The sequence below is a fragment of the Coffea arabica genome, chromosome 5e, assembly GCF_036785885.1.
Source record: "Coffea arabica cultivar ET-39 chromosome 5e, Coffea Arabica ET-39 HiFi, whole genome shotgun sequence".
NCBI classification, from domain to species: Eukaryota; Viridiplantae; Streptophyta; class Magnoliopsida; order Gentianales; family Rubiaceae; genus Coffea; species Coffea arabica.
This window is the reverse complement of record NC_092318.1, coordinates 35,580,775-35,600,681: the sequence shown is the minus strand read 5'-3', so window position 1 is coordinate 35,600,681 and position 19,907 is coordinate 35,580,775. Positions and strand designations below refer to the sequence as shown.

Here is a 19,907-nt window from a genome sequence, read left to right as displayed (position 1 = left end):
TATTTTGCTAATTAGAGATAGTTAGATCCGTAATTATTCGATTACCTCTGTCCCGGTAGTAACTGGCATAATTGGGTTTATGTCAGAGAAACATACGATCTAGTTTAAACAAACTCTCATAGTGTGTTTGTTAGTTAGGATTGGCTTTTTCTAAACCTTAATGCAATCTAGAAATTAAATCCTACGGTCGTACTTAGGATTGTTTTCGAGTTAGAGAAATAGTCAACGGTCGTACCTTGACTATCGATAAATTAAGGAAAGATTGGTTGTTTATCGCGTGCATGATAGCTATAACCAATCTATTAATAAATGTTGGAATTATTTGTGAATCGATGATCAGTGAATGAACTATTTCTGAAGTGTACCCTTGGTTAGAGTTTTTCCATTTATTTCTGTGAATTCATTATTTTTTCGCATTTGATTTATTTAGTTCATTAGCATTTAATCCCAAACCCCCCATTTATCTTGACTCGAAAGGAAATAAATTTCTCCCCAGTCCCTGAGGAGACGACCCTGCTTGCCACTGTCTACTAGTTAGTGAATTTAGTCAGATAATTAATTCGGGTATATCGGATTAAGCAAACTCTTCGGGAATAGGGTGAATCAAATAATCCATTGCACACCTAGAATTCTTGTTCCAGTACCTAAAATTGATTAGTGACTACTTTTGGTGGTAGTTAGGTTTTATTTATTATTATTGCATAGGTTCGGCACCTGTCACTTATCATTCTCACCAGCTTCCTAGACAAGTGCAGATTCAATATATCGATGTAATTTACATGTTTTAAGATGAGTTATGATCTGTTTCTGCCAAAATTTGATTTCAGCATTTGTTTTGAATTTTTGGACAGAACAAATAATATTGGGGATAGGATTTTTCATACTTCAATCTAGCGTAATTCTGGTACTACTCTGATGGATCCAAATTAATAAATACATAAAAATCCATAAGAACAATCAAGAAAAACACAGCGGCGCAAAACAAAGAAAAAACACCAGATAGAGGCTTCTCAATATAATATCTTTATGTGTGACAGGTGTCAAACATGTGCAATAATAAACATATACTCAAATAAAATAGAAATGTTATATATAGCGGTGATCAGGGTCAAATCCGCTGGGATTGGAAAAAATTAGTTTCTTCTAGAGGCCAGAATACAGGGGTTTTTATAAAAATGACAATAATTAAACAACTCAAATAAATATACTAAATGTCAATTTATTAAAATCGAATCAAGAAAAAATAAACTCTAGCCACAAAATAACTTTGAAAATAGTTCAATTAATTGATCATTAAAACAATAATAATTTTATTTACTTACTGATGAATAAGTTATAACTGCCAAACACGCAATGGCAATCAATTTTTCCTTACTGTATTGGTGGTTAAGGTACAACCGTTAACCACTTTCCTAATTAAGAAATAACCCTAAATACGATCTTAAAGTTCAATTTTCTAATTACCTTAAGAATTAAAGAAGCCATGTTCTAATCAATAATACATATGAGGGTTATTTTAAATTAGCACATATGTCTCCCTAAAACAAATTCAATCATGCCAGTTACCACCAGTTTAGAATAATTAAACAATTAGAGATTTAACTGCTCTAACTGATTTTAAGTTATAAGATTGAATTAACTATCGGGCCCTCTTAATATTTAAATAATATAATGATCATAAGAAATTAAATCAAAGGACATATGAATACTAGTGAATAAAAGAAATAAAAATAATCAATTCAATCTCACAATTTTAGATGAACCAAATCCTCCGTTGTTCCTTAACTAGAATAAAGTGTTTAGTTCATCGTCATGGAGAAAGTCTATGAGTGAAATAGTTGAAATTGTTGCCGAGAGCATTCTTCTAAAATACGATGAAGCATGGAGAAAGTCATGGAGAAAGGGTTTAGTTCATTGTCATGGAGAAAGTCATGAGCGAAATAGTTGAACTAGTTGCCGAGAGCATTCTTCTAAAATACGATGAAGCACCCAATAAGAAGAAAAGAAAACTTACGTACTACTACTAGTCTATTCGGCTGGAGAAAAGAAAAGCTAAGAAACGATGCTCCCTATTGTTCGGTTCTTCTTCTCCTACTCAACTACTTCTTCTTCTAAGCGAAATCAAATTGACAACAAGTCAATATTTCTTATCCGATAAAAAAGAAAAGTCCCAATAGATAAATGCTAATCTCCCAGTAGGAGTAGAGACCTCTCCATCCTGTAAAACATCTGACTCGTGCAACTTCAATTTAAATTTTGGAGATCAAGTGTCAAATTCCAAACTTCCCGGACGTACAGAATTTAGACTTTGACATGCCTATGCAGAACAGCTGGTTCACAGCTTTAATTCCCATTTCATTCCGAATCCCTACAACCAGTGCCAATTACCAAAATTTAGTAGAATCTACCAATTACGCAATATTTGATAAAATAAAAGAGAGAAACAACCACAAAATTAATAATAAAAATGCAACCTATCAATGCACCTGTACAATAATGTATCATACACAAACAGCCAGACTTGGCACTTATATCTTATGCAAAACTTCTGCTAATACTAATAAAGCATTCATACCCACATGGGCCACCTTAATAAAACCAACCAAGCACGCTAAAACCACATGGCAACATAAATAAATAGCAAAAGTTTGGTTTATATTTCTACAAGAACCACTTTGAAATTGTCTGACTCGTAATAGGTACACTACATAGCGGTTCTACCTATTTTCGCATTTTTGGCTCATAGACACAAGCAGAGGTTCCTATGTTCTCAAATGTCACAAGATGAGAAAATCGTTTAGCATAGGAACTTACGGATACATACCTCAACAGATACATGAGGTGTTTAGGAATCATCAACTTGCTTTGTTGTGTGTTCATCTATAACTTCATTTTTGTGTTTCAGATGCAAACAATTCTTTCCATGGAATGCGGTCTCAAAACATTTACAGTAGCTTAATGGTGAAATATTTAATTTTTCTTTCAATGAATTTTAGGTGTTCCATGCATTTTTTGGTGTTTTGCCCTGTGATGACATGGAGCAGGTAAATTCATGAAATTTCTCTTTTGCTTAATACAATTCATTGAAAACTCGTGGTTGACCTTTCTGATCTCCTATACCCTTTTCACAGGAGTTATTGTATAGAAAATAAAAAAATAGTTCATATAATTGTCATGTTGCTGTATATGATAATCATCCTGTGGCTGATTTTTGGTAAAATGTCAATGCCGATGGAAATTGTCGCCCTAATCTTTGCCAATATTCTATAAATTCTTGGTACCCCATTTCTTAAAGTTACATTATGATAAATGCAGGCTCTCAATCGAGCTAGTGGTAAGTCCGAAAATAAAGGTGCTGAAGCAACGCTGACAGCTGCAAGTCAATTTCATTTTGTTGAGTGGCTTTCTTCTTGTCTCTTCATTTTCTTGTCATTTTACTCCATAGAGTATTTATTTGCTATCTGGCGAATGTTTTCTTTGTGGATAGTATCTGGTTTGTGTTCCGTTTAAATCAAATGCCATCAATGAAGAACCTTTACTGTTTCTCTTTTTGGTTTGGATCCATTTGAAAGGGGTGATTTGATGAATTTCTCTGTCTCTACTGGGTTTGGCCCCCCTTCTCTCAATGTAATTTAGTAGAATGCAGACAATAGTAATGCTTGGAAAGGGGCTTCTTAAGCAGTGAGGTATCAATCATTCAAAATGAATTACTTTTTGAGTTAAAAATAGGAGTAATTTGAAGAAATCTACACAAACTTACATACAATAGGACAATAATAATTTGAAGAAATAAAGACTGGTTGTGTAACACTTGAAAGTCAATCCGGAAATTGTTAAGGATACCAACGCTTTCAACAAATAATTCTGAACAAAGCATATGGATATGGCTCTTCAACTATATTTGCAATTATTTGAATTTTACATGCACATAAGTGATAAGTTGACGTAGAGATTGATCCTCCAATGCCTCCTGCTGTAGCTTCAATTTGGGCCATCAACCAGTATTATCTAGAAAACAAAGGAGAAAAGCTAAAAAAAAAAGGATAAAAAAACAAGACATAAATGGAATTCCAAATTCAAGAGTTTACAGTTAGATATTGTTAGAAATTTAAAGCTACATTTACCAGTTAATGACTTACATCTTCTCAATAAAAAAACCTACTATAAAGTATTAATGAATATTTCATATTTTCATTATACCTATGGCTCTGTTAACACTTGATGCATTATTAAACACAAGTCATATTCTACAAAGTAGGCCTTATTTTGTTGTAATTCTATAAGTAGTAATTATTTGACTTCAAAGATGAATAGATACATAAAAAAATGTGTGAATAACCATACCTGAGCGGATTAATATTCATCAGATATGTCAACTCAAGGAATGTGTGATATCTATATCCAGTCATCTCCTGTTTTATTAGAGTAATGATCGCTCAACTTGAAACAATTCCGAATATCCAATGTTTTGAGAGACGATATCCTTCTGAGGATGCGATGTGGCAGAATTTCAAGCTTTTCACAGTCATAAATTTTTAGCTCCTCCAGACGTGGCATGATAGAGACAGCAACTTCTTCATCATCTTCACTTAAGTCTTCCCAATTTGTCCAATTTTGGAAGTAAGAGAATCGTAATTTTCTCAAATTCGGAAATGCTACTGCTTCAGTTAAGGATGATGCCTCAAAGTTTGACAATGTATCAAAAGTTTCATGACTGTTCTCATGCAGTGCTTTTGTAATTCCAAAGAATTCCTTACCCAGACATTCTAGCTTTCCCACTCCAATGAGCCCAAGTTCTTCTAAGGACGACAGCTTCCACAAGGTTGGCAATGATGAGATATTGTGGGCCTCATTGATAATTAGCTTCGTTAAGTTATTGACGAGAGACGTCGTCACAAGCCAACTTGGTAACTCGTTTCCTGGACAGCGAGTTAACGCAAATTGTTGCAAGTTTGGAGGTGGTTCCACGCTTTCAATACAACTTGGAGTTTCTATAAAGTGGACCCCATTGCTAAACAACAAAGACATTTCACGCATGTAGATTTTCTTTCCAAGTTCAGCTCTCCCAAAATCTACTTCTCCATGAATATGAACGACCAATCTTTCCAGTTGGTTCAAGTCCTTCAAAATTGCCAAATCATCAGAGTTGCTCCTGGCGATGAACTGAGTCAAAGTACAAAGTGAAGTAAGCTTCCTGAGTCCTTGTGGAATTTGAAGTGACTCAGAGGTCCCAAAATTGAAAAGGTGCCTCAAGTGTACAAGGCCTTCAATCCTTTGAGAAAGGCATGAAAGCTTTCTACACATAGTGATGTCTAAAGTTTCCAAATAATATAGATCACATATAGCTTCTGGCAGTGTCACGAAAGCATTCCAACTTAAGTCCAAGTGCCGAAGATGAATCAAACTTCCGATCTCGGCTGGGATTTCAGCTATCTCACAATCACATAAAGCCAGGGTCCTCACGCACTTCAAACTGCAAAACAGATCTTGAGGAAGTACTCTTCCACGTGGAAAAGCAAAAAAGCTCCTGAGTCTTCCAAAATCAATAGCTAGAGAACTAAACGTCCTCTCAGTGCCTAGCCACGTTAGATGACGTGCTCTTTCACTGGATGAATTTCTTCCAACGCCTTGTTCATAATCAACTCCATCAAGTACATGACATAATTCATTTTTTGTGAGAAATTGTGCAAAATCATGTACTATGTCATGCATCTTGCACATTGTAAAATCATGAACCAGAAAGAACTCAACTTTTCGTAATTCTTGAAAAAGGGAACGCATTACCAAATTGTTGAAGTACTCAAGGCCCACCAGCTCCAAGCGCTCACCTCTTCGCCTTGGGCGGACATAACCTTGTGCTATCCACATCCCAATAAGCTCTTCTACAAATATCGAATGATCCTTAGGAAAGACAGCACAATAGGAGAAGCAACGTTTCAGCTCCGGGGATAACTCGTTATAGCTTAAATACAAAAGAGGGAAAAGTTCCATAGTTGCTTCCTCCAATTGCCATATCTCACTATCCAAAATATTCTGCCACTGCTGTATGGTATCTTTGAACCGTAATAGGCTTCCCATAGTCTTTGCAGCAAGTGGCAAGCCCTTGCATTTTTTTGCAATTTTTTGCCCAATGCTTTCCACTTTCTTACACCACCAAATGCTATCCTCTGATCTTCCACCAAATGCTATCCTTTGCATTATTAGCCAACAATCGGAGTCAGAGATCAGGCTTAGGCGGTGAGTATCAGTCGATCCCATCACTCTGGCCACTCTTTGACTCCTGGTTGTCACCAAGATTACACTTCCGGAAGCCCCATCCTTAAGAGAGTCTTTGAAAGGTTTCCACTTTGAATCTTCCTCTGTCCAAACATCATCTAGGACAAGCAGGAATCTCTTGCCGGAAAAAGTTTCTTTTATACGTTGGATCAAAGGATCCAACTCTGATTCTTGAGAACTTTTTCCAGCATTCTCAAGGATAGCTTTCGCAATCCTTTTCTGGTCAAAAGGATCAGATACACAGATCCAATTTCTAAGTTCAAAGTGATTCTTCACTTTATGATTATTGAAAAGTAGCTGGGCAAGTGTGGTCTTTCCACTACCCCCGGCCCCTACTATAGAGATAACTTGAACCCCCTTTCTTCCTTGACTACTACTCTTAGACAAAACTTGGTCAAGTAAAGCATTCTTATCAGATTCTCGACCATAGATCTCTGATTCGTCAATGATTGAGGTAGTCATAATTCGCTTAAAATCTTGAGAATCAGGGATCCACCCACTTTGAATAAACTTGAATTGATCTGCCTCTTTCAAGGTTAATTCTAGCTGTTCATTTATTTTCTTTATTTTTTGAGCTATATCACTACGCACAGGAACTTGTTTGAGACAAGAACAAAGGGATGGGATGAGGCAACGAACCTTGATCCACAATGTTGGCTGCAATCTGGCATTCTGGTCAGTTCCTTCATTCTTTGCTCTGTGAATCTTGAAGTTCCATTCGTCCAGCACATCATCCATCTCATATGTTATGTCCTCAAGCTTTTCTAGCCAAATTCCAACACTTTTGTCCTTCAGCCTTCGTCTCTCTGCATCATGCAGCACTTCTTCAATGGTTGCCAACTTAGAGGAGATATTGGCCACCTCTTCTTCAACCCCCATCACTAGGTTGACCTTCTCCCCAAACTGCTTCACGAGAACATCACTCAATTGATCAATTATCTTTGGAACAATCAATTCAGCCATTGTTTATGGTTGTTAGCTGAGAATTTGTGTATTTCGAAGTGGAAAACTGTTTGTTTGTTTAGAATTAGGAACAACAAATATGATCGGGCATTTATAGATTGGATGGCATAAAAAATTCTTGACTTTGATGCACACTCAATTACAGAATAAAGCATTCCTTATTCTAGCGTTTGGAATCAGAAAACATTGACGTTAACCTTGCACACTAGAATAAAGAGAAAAGCAAGGTTGTGTATCCCTCTTTTTTGTTGTTGAATTAATTGAAAAGCGTAAAACATGTGAAAAAGTGTAAAACAAATTGTCAGGATTCTTATATTTACAAAACGAATTGAAATTAAATATGAAAAGTGACTAAAATGCAACGTGCGACCATGGTTTCTTATCGTATCTTTTTCTTTTTTCTTTTGGATAATGTTATTTGTCATAAAATATCTACTATATACTTTATAGGTGATCTATATAAAAGGGTCATATAACAATAGCATGCCATCTATTAAAGGGTTGTTTTTGTTTATGTTTGTTAAGGATTTCTTTTTAAACATTTTAACAAGTGCCCATTGGATACTCTAACCTCTCGTTTCATGTGCGAGAATGCTCATAATGGAAAGATCTTTGCATCTGAAATGGTGGGGAAAAAATTATCATTCTAGAGTGTCTAGTACACAAGTTAGACTGGAATATTCATTCATTTTCTAGTATTTATTATAATCAGTATTTAAATGTCAAAATAGAATATGATTAATAGAAATTTGACTTAGTTACCCATGATTAATTTATAGGACATGATATGTTTTATTACTTTTGTTTTATTTGTTCTACTATATTATATGTTGATTTACATGGAATTTTAAAATTTTTAGAATAATTGAAAATTGATATTAAAATTTTTCAATTGTAATTCTTCATTCATTCTACCATATAAATTTTTATGCTAAAACTAACAATTGCTTAGGATTTCCATGTAGCAAAAGCAGCTTGAGGGATATATATATAAATATATATATATATTTCTTTCTTTCTTAACGATTCCATTTCACTACTAAACTTTTTTCTTTTTTCTTTTTTCAATTTGAAGATAAAAAATTTAGAAGCTAACTTTGGATTACTTACTATGCTTTGCAGCAAAGCAATTCTTTGTCGACTTTGATACTGTGAATGAACAATGTAACTGACTCAGATGAATATTTCAACCGTGCATTCAAGGTTTCCCTCTTATATGAACCATGACCTCAGAATCACTTGCATGATTTTCAAACAAAATTCTGAGCTATAGAAATGAGATGGAAACCATCCACCATGAAAGTATTCATTTCCTTTCGAACAATGAAGGGATCTTCTTCTAGCCTTCTTTTTATTATTCTTTTCTCTTTTACCATATCCATGCTAATTTCATTTTTACGTGCCAGGCTCATAATCACATTTCACCTAAATATATGCTCATGAGCCAAATTTTATTGTGTACTAAATTCATCATACAAGTTTAACGATCAATATTATGTCATGATTAATATTTATTTCAGTTAATTTAGACTATGTATTTATCATTTAAAAAAGAAGCCTTACTCGCAATTTAATTTGTGAGACAGTGGATGAAGTACAATAAGTTTTGGTATTTATATATTAAACGGCATAAAAGATTCGTTACTTTGATGCACACTCAATTAACCAATACAGCATTCCTCTTGATCTATTTTAACAACTCATGTTCATATTCCAGTTGTTGGGAATCAAGCAACATTGGCGTAAACCTTGCACAGAAGAATAAAGGCAAAAGTAAGGTCGCGTATTTCTATGCAAACCATATCCATGATTCTTCTTAATCTATCCCATTTTCTGTAGTTGAGTTAATTGAAAAGTGTAAAAATCTGATGAAAGTGTTGCCAATGACCACTTTGGGACTTGTTAGAAGGATCTTATTACACTTCAAATCAGGATTCTTATCCTTTCATGAAGCACTGTCAGATTTGTGGAATGAAAAGTTTGTTTGGTGCACCAAGTGTCAATTTTCCTAAATAAAAGGGAATGTCTGTCTATATATATATATATATATATATAGTTCTTATTTTAATTAGAGTTATTTCTCACTTCTACATAACATGGCTAATTGATTAGTATTTACGAATCAATTAGTTACAATTTCTTGGGAGAAATTTTCTCGCCGAGAACTATTTGGAGTAATTAGCCTAGGAGGCCTTAGTTTAGTTGTTAAAATTGAGACCCCAAGAGTTAGAGATTCTGGTTTCTAATTTCCCTACCCCTCCCCGCTTCTTATATATTCTTATATGACAGGAATAAAAAATCCAGCGATGGTCAGCACTGTTTCCTCCCCATTCGGCCATCCTGTCCGCGCATCGATTTGTTTCTCTGAAGTTATGGTAGAAACATAGCTGATGGAATGTTGTCAACAGCTCTCTTCATATAATTATACAAAGTAAATATTGAGAGACTACAGATTTCCATTGATGCAAATTGATATTGCTTGATTTTTAATATGACTCTCACTGTTGCTAATATGATTTTCGTTGATGCTAATTGAGTACAACAAAATCATTTTCATTATGTACACATGAACCGGTGAGGAAGGTTCTTGGCATGAAGCGGGATCAGCCTGCATTGCAGAGCCAAGTTGCGGCATTATTCATAGGCTTTTTCCAAGGTGCATTATGGGAAATCCTTAAAAGGATGTTTGGGATCAGGAGCATGCGCGGATTTACTATTAGGAATTTGGAGTGTCACGGTAGTTGTTTATTTCCTTTAATTTGTTGCATAGAGAACCTTCTTAATTAATCCGTAAGATTGGTCTCATACTTCCTTAACTTAATCGGAGAAGGACCAGTATAATTGGGCTTGCTGTACAATTAATACAGTTGTTGTATTTTTTTACAAGGTATTGCGCATTTACAATTGTGTTTTTATTAAATCATTGAGTTGGTATACAAGAACAAAAATTATGTGCATAATAAAGAAATGTGAATATACACCAAATCTTGTAAAATGTTTAACAAGTCGCACAATTGTACGAAAAGCCCAATTGTACTTCCCCTTCTCCGACTTAATCTGTGGTATTTTTTAATTTAAATAGAGAACCTTCTTTGTACGTATGATTGGTTTCATACTTTCTTAACTTAATCTGATATTATATATATTCAATATCAATGGAGAACAAGTAGTTTTTCTGGCCCACTCCTCTTCCGTATTCCGAAACAAGCCCACAGTGCTACAATACAGTATTCCACCTAGCAAATTTTGGGCCCGTTGTAAGATTACAAAAGTAAATAAGGATTGCATGGAACATATAGCCCTTCTGTAATCTTTTTAAGGATAATTTCAAAAACTTTCTTTGAAGGTTCTGAGTTCTGACACTGTCACCGACCTCTCCTAAGGTTTTGAAAATTATACTAATCTTCCTTAAACTCTCAAGATTTTGATCGCAGAATTAGTCTGTGTTTAAAAAAAAAAGTACTATTATAAGAGTATTTTGAGTAGTGAGATGATAATTTTGTTCCATGCATATCCTTTCATAATTGTCCTCAAGTTGTATCCGTAAAGATTGAAACAATAATAAAAGTCAGAGGGTACAAGTAAAATTCAAAAAGATGTAGCAACAACCACCTAAATTAACAATGATCTTTACAGCAACTAATGCAAACTGCAATGACCATATTTTCTGCCCTTTACGGCTACATATAAAGGATACGATTAGCTCCATAAAGCTATCAAATTATAAGTATAAGCATATAAATCTGGAGGAAAAAATTAATTTTTTATTTTGATTGGCAAAGTAAAAGTAAAGTATTAGTATAGAAAAACATACGAGATTTAGTCAACAAATCAGGAACAAAAGCATGAATTAGTTTTGTCTCTTCAAAAAATTCAACAAAACAAGCTAGTCAAAAATTCCTTCTATTTCTCTTGCTCATAAAATCCATCTATGCAGATTATATTAGGTTATTCATCCTTATCATTGTCAAGTGATATCAATCATAAAATATTGACATCAAGAGTGGCCAGTTACATAATTTTAACCATAAGGACTCATGCTGCAGGCCTGGAGCCTAAATTCTTTGGCAGGTCATTAGTGGTATGCCATGAACGTTCTTCAATTGGCTTCATGATAAAGGCCCATTTCATTGTATTCGATAACAAGTAGCCCGCGTGAATGGTTCAGCGGCAACGCCTCTCACCAGTGAACCTTGAAGTCACAAGTTCGAGTCTCCGCTCCGCTGGATTCCTCCGCGCACTTAACGTGTTCGGGCCGGGTTGGGGCGCCGGCCCCGAGCCGCAGGGGATTAGTCGGGCCCCGTAAGAATTGACCCGGACACCCCTGTGTCGACACAAAAAAAAAAAAAAAAAGAGCCATCCCTCCAATACTTTCTTCTGTTTAAGCATTCCTTAAAAATAAAAGAAATCAATCATCCCTGCTCGTCGCTCATCACATAATGAAAGAAATTCAGATTTTGACCTTCAAATAACTGCACCTCGATCTCAAACCAGCCAACTTTTTCGTTTGTGATGAAAAGCAGTTTTCATCCGCCAAGAAAGGGGTGATTTGCGAGTGGTTCAGGTACAAGAGGGAATCGCACTGGAGAATGCGACCCTCAGGTTGGTCGCATTCCACCTAATTTTCTTCGTGACAAAAACTAATTGAAAATTAAAGAGGGAAAAGGTGGGCCCTTTCATTTGCGAAATGCAACCTGCAGGTGTTGACATTTCACGAATGCGGCTCCCCATTTTGTTCTTTAAAAATTAAATAGGAAAAAATATGGGCGGTCGCATTTGAGAAATGTGACCAGCAACTTGGCAACCGTTCATCGTTTCTTTACAGAAAAAAATAAAGAAATGTAAAAAAAAAAAAAAAAAAAAAAGTAGATAGTGGCTAAGCAGATGAATTCTTTGTGTTAAGGCAAAAAAAAAAAAAAAAAAGTTGGCTCTTAGCTTCTACTGATATGATTAACAAAACAAAACAATTAAAATTTTGGATCTACAGTAGGCAATGTAATTTTAATGTAGTATACAATTAAGGTTTGTTAAAAAGCTTTGGTTGGTAGGTGTCAATTCCACGATTCAAACAAAATGTAAATGAAAATATAAAAAGTGAAAGTACAAGTTTCATTAGCCAATACCTTTGAAAATATTAAAGTACATTTTTTAATGATTGTTGTAATCCAAATAATTGCATTATTTTAACGATAATAATTTGTTGAGACAAAAATTGATGAATTAATTGAATAGTAATTTATTTATTTGATTTACAGACAGGCACTTGAATGGAATAGAGAATTGTAGTAGATGAACATGTATTGCCCTCAGCAGAGTTTTGTTTCTCATGTGTGCAGGGTTGCTTTTGCATCCGTGGTGGAGCAGGAACCGGAAGGTGTTTAATAAGCTACTGTATCCTCCTACTGATCATATGGTTCATATCATACTTATGGATATTTAGGGATGGCACCGGGGGCGGGTGCCCGTGGGGTATCAATGGGGTGGGGGATGGGGCAGGCGGGGGCAAAATATTCCCCCCCCGCCTTAAAACGGGGCGGGTGATGGGGCAACATACACCCGCCCCATCCCCCGCCAATATATATATATATATATATACATACAAAACAACCCTAAATTTCTTAGAACTGCACCTTCACATTATCTGCTGGCTGCCGCACAGCTGGACCTTCCACCCTCTTTTTTCTGCGTTCTTCATACATGCACCCAAGTACGTGAAGCGGAGTCAGCCGTCTTGCGTTCTGTGGCACGCACGCCTAGGCCATGAAGATGATGAGCGGCCTTGGTTTTTATTTTTTATTTTTAATGGTCTGAACAATTGCAAGCTGGGGATAATCATTTACCCTGACTCGGGAGTCGCCGCCACTTCTTCAGCTTATCAGCTTTCAGTTTTCCTCAACCAGGTAAGATTAAATTTTTTTTTCTTTCTTTTTTGCTTGGAGGTTAGAATCTTCCTGCTTTTGTTTCGGTATTCTATGCAAAGGGTTTGTTGGGTTGGGTTCTTTGCTATGAACTGAAAAAAAAAGGGGTGTTTGTTTTCTTGGAACTAGAGTATAATTATGAAAACGGGTTCTGTCTTGTGCAGGAATTATTGATTTGATTTGATTTAAATGCTGGGATAGACCAGAACTACTGTGGCAATTCCTAATGCGAGGATAAATCTGTTTCCTAACTTTAAGCTTGCCGTGTTGTTCTTCTCATGCCTTGAATCTACGTACTTTAATCTGTTTCTTAAGATTTGGTTTTTTTTCCCGCAGGGGACCGCGGGGCAAACGGGGCAGGGGGTGGGGGGCAAAGGGCGGGGGATGGGGCGGGGGACGGGAGGAGTTATTTGACAACGGGACTGGGACGGGGGAAGGATCCCCCGCCCCATTGCCATCCCTAGGGATATTCGTGGCCTAGCAAGGGTCAAATTGCAGGACAGTTATGTGGTATCACTAATTTACCCCCGCAGCCGGCAAGTCCACCACAACTTATTTAAATTTCATCTTCTTGACTCACTAGAGCCAATACTTACCAGTGCCTAATTACCCCAAAAAAAAAAAAGTACTTATTTTTTGAGAGAAAATTCTTTAAAAGAATCTGATTAGAAGTCCAGCAAGGTTTAAGGTATCTTTTCAAAATTACCTGCACCCAAATTTCAATTTCCAATTTAATCAGCAATTTAAGTAACAAATCAAATAATTCCATTTTGGTTTTTTAGCAACAGACCTGATATTTCATTTCAAAATTATCTGCCTGAGAAGTGTGCCACCGAGGATTTGATGCCGTTTGGTTAATTATCCTTTTAATGTTATGCAGTGCTTTCTGACCACCCTTCTCTTGCCTTTCTATTTTTCTTGGTCCGATTACTCTTCAAGTAATTAGAAGAATAAATTGTTTGACCTAATCTATCGATTCATTCTAAATTGTTCAACATGGATTCTGTAGAAAAACCACTTATACATGTTTAACAATTAATCTTTCATTTGCTAATGAAGTCATTAAGGACGTCAAGTTTTATCAAAACATGGGCTAACCCTTTCCAAAGACAGCTTCAAGTTAATCAGAATATATTTGATGTTTTATTTTTCTAACCCATTTTTCCCCTTAAACTGAAACAAACAAGTTTTGTGTGCTCAAGGTCTCCAGCTTCAAAATACAAAAGAGTTATTGTAATCCGAAAGACAGATGACTAAATGACCAAATTTTTGTGCAAGCGGATGAAAATATTTCTTGCAGTTCTTGCTGCTAAAAAAAGGAACCAAAAAAAAAAAAAAAGAAAAAGAGCTAAAGGAAAGAGAAAATTAGATGATAAAATGTACTAATCAAGTATTTATTATATTGTTTGTTTGGTGATTGACTTTTATTAGATAAGTAGATTAATGGTGCGTTTGATAAAATTAAAAAGTTTGAAAACTGAATTCTAAAATTTAAAATCTGAGATCAGAATTCATTAATTTATTGAATTATTAAATATTAAATTTAATATATTTGAGTGTATATCACATTCAACGAATAACTTATCATTTAATTTTATGAGCAAGTTTTGTTCAGAAAATTTAATACTATTTCATTAATTCAGATATTTAATTTTTTGTTATTAAACGATTTGAATATGTTAAAATCTGAATTCATTAAATTTAAGTAATGAATTGAGTTATCAAACTGAATCTAAAACTTGTTAAAATTCCCAAATTCCAGGCTCCAAAGCCCAAAGCCCGAAATCCTTTCCCAAAATCCCCGTTAAACAAAGTCACCAAATTCACCAGTTTTCCAGAATGCCCTCTTTTTTCCATCGAATCTTTTCTCCTAAAAACACCAATAAGAAATCATCGGTTTTTGGCTGTTAAACCCACAACCTAGTCGCTGTTAAACCCACAACCTAGTCATCAGCAACGTCATCATCATTGTCAAATTCGAAGCTTGAAATCAGAAGCTACTTCTGCTGCTGCTTCTTCTTCTTCTTCTTCTTCTTCTGGTGAAAATTCACGTGATTGTGGGACCCATGTTTGCCGGAAAAGCTTCCACTCTTCTCAAGAGGCTTAATACCGAGAGCAGAAATGGAAAGTAAGGTTCCCCTCTCTTTCTTTCTTTCTTTTTTCCCTTTTTAATTTCATAGTTGTTTTATTAATTACCATATCTTGATTACCATTGATTGTGTTCTTAATAATCTTGCATTTTTTAGTTAGTTTGTTGGATTTGTGGAAACTGAATGCTCTGACGTATAAAAACTTCATAAATTTCTGTATTAGTACAGCAAAAATATCTATTTTAATTTATTTTTTCTGTATAAGTTGTACTAATTTATGTGGGTTCTGTGCTGACGATGAATACAAGTTTAAATTGGTTCAGTTATACGTGCTTGGGTAAGAGCCATATTGATAATTCACCGTATTAATACACTAAAACCTTTTTTTTGGCTGTATAACTTTTACAAATATACGTGGGTTCTGCATCAGGGATGGACACAAGTATATAATTGTTTATATAGCTGAGGTAAATGGTATCAATGTAGGCCATGAGAGTACTTTTCCTGTAGTGAGTGTTTTTATGTATCATAAATGACTAAAGTTTAAAGTTTGGTCTATTGTAAGACTCTTGGAGGGTTTTCAAAAAAACAACTTGAGCATATTATGTGATTGTAATTATTGGTATTAATACAATTAGAATGGATAATTTTTTCCACATCCTGTTCCTCTTCTTTGAAGAAGAACAAAGGAAATAGAGTTATTTTAGCTGTCAAATTAAATCATCGTTGATGACATTCCCAGTTTTCAAGCTGATGCTAGAGAGATTACCCTTCACTTGGATGAGATTTTGAAGGATCTCTGTTTTTCAGGAAGAGTAGTGGAAGCTGTTCGGATGTTATGCCATGCACGGGTTCAAGTAGAATTGGAAACTTATTCTCTTCTTTTGCAAGACTGCATCTTCAGGAAAGATTCTAGTTTGGGAAAAAAATCCATTGGCAGATGATAATCGTTGGATGTGCTTCCAATGAATTTCTAAATGTTCAATTGTTGATTTTATGTGCAAAGGCAGGAGATCTTAATCTAGCTCGTATTCTTTTTGATAAGTTACAAATGAAAAGCTTGGTCTCATGGAATTTGATGATTGCAGGCTATGTGCAGAAAGGTTTGGAAGAGGTGGGCTTGAGCATGTACCATAAGATGAGAAAAAATGGTTTGATACCAGACCACTATACTTTTGCATCAGTCTTTAGGGCTTGTGCTTCTTCAGCAATCCTAGAACAAGGCATGCAAGCCCATGCTCTGTGGATCAAGTGCCAAATTAGTGGAAATCTTGTAGTTAATAGTGTCCTCATGGATATGTATTTCAAGTGCAGTAGTCTCTCTGAAGGGCATCTTGTATGTTAGAAGTTTTTAGATAGAAAGCTTGTTACCTGGTCAGCTCTAATATCTGGATATGGAAACCATGGAAGAGTGGTAGAGGTTATAGAATCCTTTCACAGGATGTTAGATGAAGGTTTTAGAACCAATCATGTTACATTTCTTCCAATTCTTGCTGTTTGTAGCCATGGAGGTTTGGTGAACAAAGGCTGGGAGTACTTCACCTCAATGACTAGAGATTATGGAATTCAGCCAAAAGGAAAACATTATGCATCTATGGTTGATCTGTTAGGGCGTGCTGGCAGGTTAACTGATGCTTATGACTTTGTCATGAATTCACCTTGTAAGAATCAGCTAGTTGTATGGGGTGCTTTACTTGGAGCTTGTAAAATTCATGGAAATGTGGACTTGGTAAAGATTGCCGAGAAGAACTTCTTTGAGTTGGAACCTAGAAGTGCCGGAAAGTATGTTGTCTTGTCAAATGCTTATGGTTCTATTTGTTTGTGGGATAATGTGGCTGAGATTAGGAGTGTGATGAATGAATCTGGTGTGAAGAAGGAGCCTGGTCATAGCATGATTGAAATTCAAAGGGAGGCTCACTTTTTATTGATGGAGCATAATACTCATGAGAAAGCTGGGGAGTTATATCAGTTGATTGAAGATCTGACTCGTGTCCCAAAAGATATGTGGTATCTTCCTGATATAAGTAATTAGATTCACAGATTTAAAGTTTGAGGAACGCAATCGCCTATGCAACAGCTAATGCTATAGGTCGAATGCTGCTTTTGAGGAGGGGAGAACTTCTGAAAGCTTTAAACTCAGCCTATACTTCATCCTCAGTGTCATGCATGATAATTTCTTATAATTAGAGAGGGAGATAAACATTTTTATGGTCATTATATTTCCTCCAATGGTTAGGAAAGGCCTATATGTCAACTCTGTAGGAAAGATTCGGAGAGATCTTCGCCATTGAATTATATTGAGGACCTTTTGGAGATTGAGTAAATATTCAGATCATATTGAGATGATGCTGGAAATTGTTCAGGAGTCAAGCTTCACAGTGAATGTCTGAACCTTTTTTTTGAATGTATTGGAGTTAGTACATGCTGGCATTTGGCACGTCATATCCATTAAAATGCCATTTCTTCCTTTTTTTTCCGATGACTGAGAAACTCAGACTTTTTCGTTACTAAAGTTGACCTGCGAGAAACCTTCAAAAGCCGGCAACTTTTGAAGGCTCCCGCAGACCTTAATAAACCCAAACCCCAAAATGCCATTTCTTCCACTTGAGTTCTTTATGTCTGTAAACTAAGAAAAAGGGAGAGAAAATACTCTTCTTCATCTCTTTGGACTACACAATATACAAATATATATACACAAGTGTAACCTAATTTAGATCCTAAAATCATGCTAATCTAAATCAATCTACTACCTAATTAATATATGATACTATAATCATATGATACTCTAATCAAATCTTTCCTAATATTTACAATAGCAAATATTTCCATAATATCAGATCACATATCTTCAACACTCCCCCTCAAGATGGAGCATAGATGTTAATCATGCCCATCTTGCCACAAATGTAATCAATTCTCGGACCATTTAGAGGCTTAGTGAAAATATCAGCTAACTGTTCTCCAGTTCCCACATGACTGGTTGAGATCAAGTTTTGCTGGATTTCTTTCACGAACAAAGTGGCAATCAATTTCGATACGCTTTGTTCTCTCCACTTGAAAAATAGTTTTGCATCTTCCCTTAGCCAAACCTTCTTTTCTTCTCCATCAACGGGTGGGTCATCAGTGAGATGATCATCTTTATCGATGCTGCGCAGATATATCCGAATAGTTTTACTCCAATCCAAAAAAATTTTTCCACTCAATTTGTGTTCAGTAATTTTTGATGTTGTAGGAATAACATCAGAAATTACTGTTTTCATCTCTCTACTGCTACCTTTCATATCTGTCATTATAATTCACACAAGAAAGACCTAAAAGTGACTCAATAGGGTCACGTCAAAAGACAAACTGATAACAGACCTAAAAGTGACTCAATAGGGTCACGCCAAACTCAATAGGGACACAAGAAAGACCTATAAGTGACTCAATAGGATCACGTCAAAAGACAAACTGATAACAGAGTCTGAAGCTCTGATGCTATGTAAACTAAGAAAAAGGGAGAGAAAATACTCTTCTTCATCTCTTTGGACTACACAATATACAAATATATATACACAAGTGTAACCTAATTTAGATCCTAAAATCATGCTAATCTAAATCAATCTACTACCTAATTAATATATGATACTATAATCATATGATACCTAATTAATATATGATAGGGCTAAGGACTTCTTAGCAAATTAGACAATTTGATCTTGTTGCAACTTTTAGTTACCATTTTTGCAGTCAATTATTGCGGCAATGTAAAGTTCATAAGTCAAGTTCATTCATTTCTGCTGTCTGGCATTCTAAAGTTCTAGATTCGATCCAGTACGCATATATCATTGGTGGTTTGTAAAACAGATTCTTTATTATCTGAATTCCTGATTTAAGTTGGGTGACTGTCTTTTTATCTTCAATTAATAGGGCATGCTTAATTGAGGCTTGGTAGGTGTTCTGAAATTGTTATCTGATTCGTTGCTGGAACAATATGAAGAGGAATTCAACATGTTCTATTGAAATTTTGAAAAGACGAAAAAGAAAATTCCTTACCCTCCATTTCATTATTGTCCATTGAAGAGAATATTGAAATACACATGATGGAAATTGAACCAAGCTTCAACCGAGTAAAGAAATTCTAAATTCTGGTCACCTTTAGTTGTGTTTTGGGTTTTTTTTTTCAGCTGTATTTGTCTTTTGGGTGCATTTAGTTTATTCCTTTTGGTATTTTGCTGGCAGCCTTTGGCATCAAGGTTGGCATTTGAAGATCATGTTTTCAATTCCCATAATGATGTCCAAGGATCTCCTTTACACAAAACTTGATATTGATACTGCTATTCGTCCTGTTTGAACTGTAACATCTGGATAGAATGGATATTTAGTGGATGTAAACATTATCTCTATCTTTCTCATTCTTTTCTAATTGGTATCTTTATGCAGAAGTGGTGCAGTTATAAAATCAAATAAAGACACTAGATATGTATTGGATTGAATTGTTACACATGATGGAGAAAAATTGCCATGCTGGCCCTTGGCGGATCTTTCATCATTCAGACAAAAGCTTGGTACTGAAGCATATGAGAAGGTATGCTCTGTTGAAATTGACCTTGTGCCTGAGAAATAGTGCTGCGTCTTGGACTGGTATTAACTAGCTGAGCATGCATATGATATTTGGTTT

General features: G+C 35.4%; 1 protein-coding gene and 1 pseudogene across 1 annotated transcript; one reads left to right on the top strand and one right to left on the bottom strand.

The window, feature by feature from the left end:
• Nucleotides 1-3,830: 3,830 nt before the first annotated feature.
• LOC113687251 (disease resistance protein RGA2-like) lies at nucleotides 3,831-7,270 on the bottom strand. Its single transcript, XM_027204907.2, has 2 exons — nucleotides 4,345-7,270; nucleotides 3,831-4,008 (listed from the first exon to the last, which is right to left on the bottom strand). Exon 1 carries the CDS (start codon nucleotides 7,237-7,239, stop codon nucleotides 4,396-4,398), a length of 2,844 nt encoding a protein of 947 aa, XP_027060708.1. The 5' UTR covers nucleotides 7,240-7,270; the 3' UTR covers nucleotides 3,831-4,008; nucleotides 4,345-4,395.
• An 8,448-nt stretch (nucleotides 7,271-15,718) lies between these two features.
• LOC140006344 (pentatricopeptide repeat-containing protein At4g16470-like) lies at nucleotides 15,719-19,647 on the top strand (annotated as a pseudogene).
• Nucleotides 19,648-19,907: the final 260 nt, after the last annotated feature.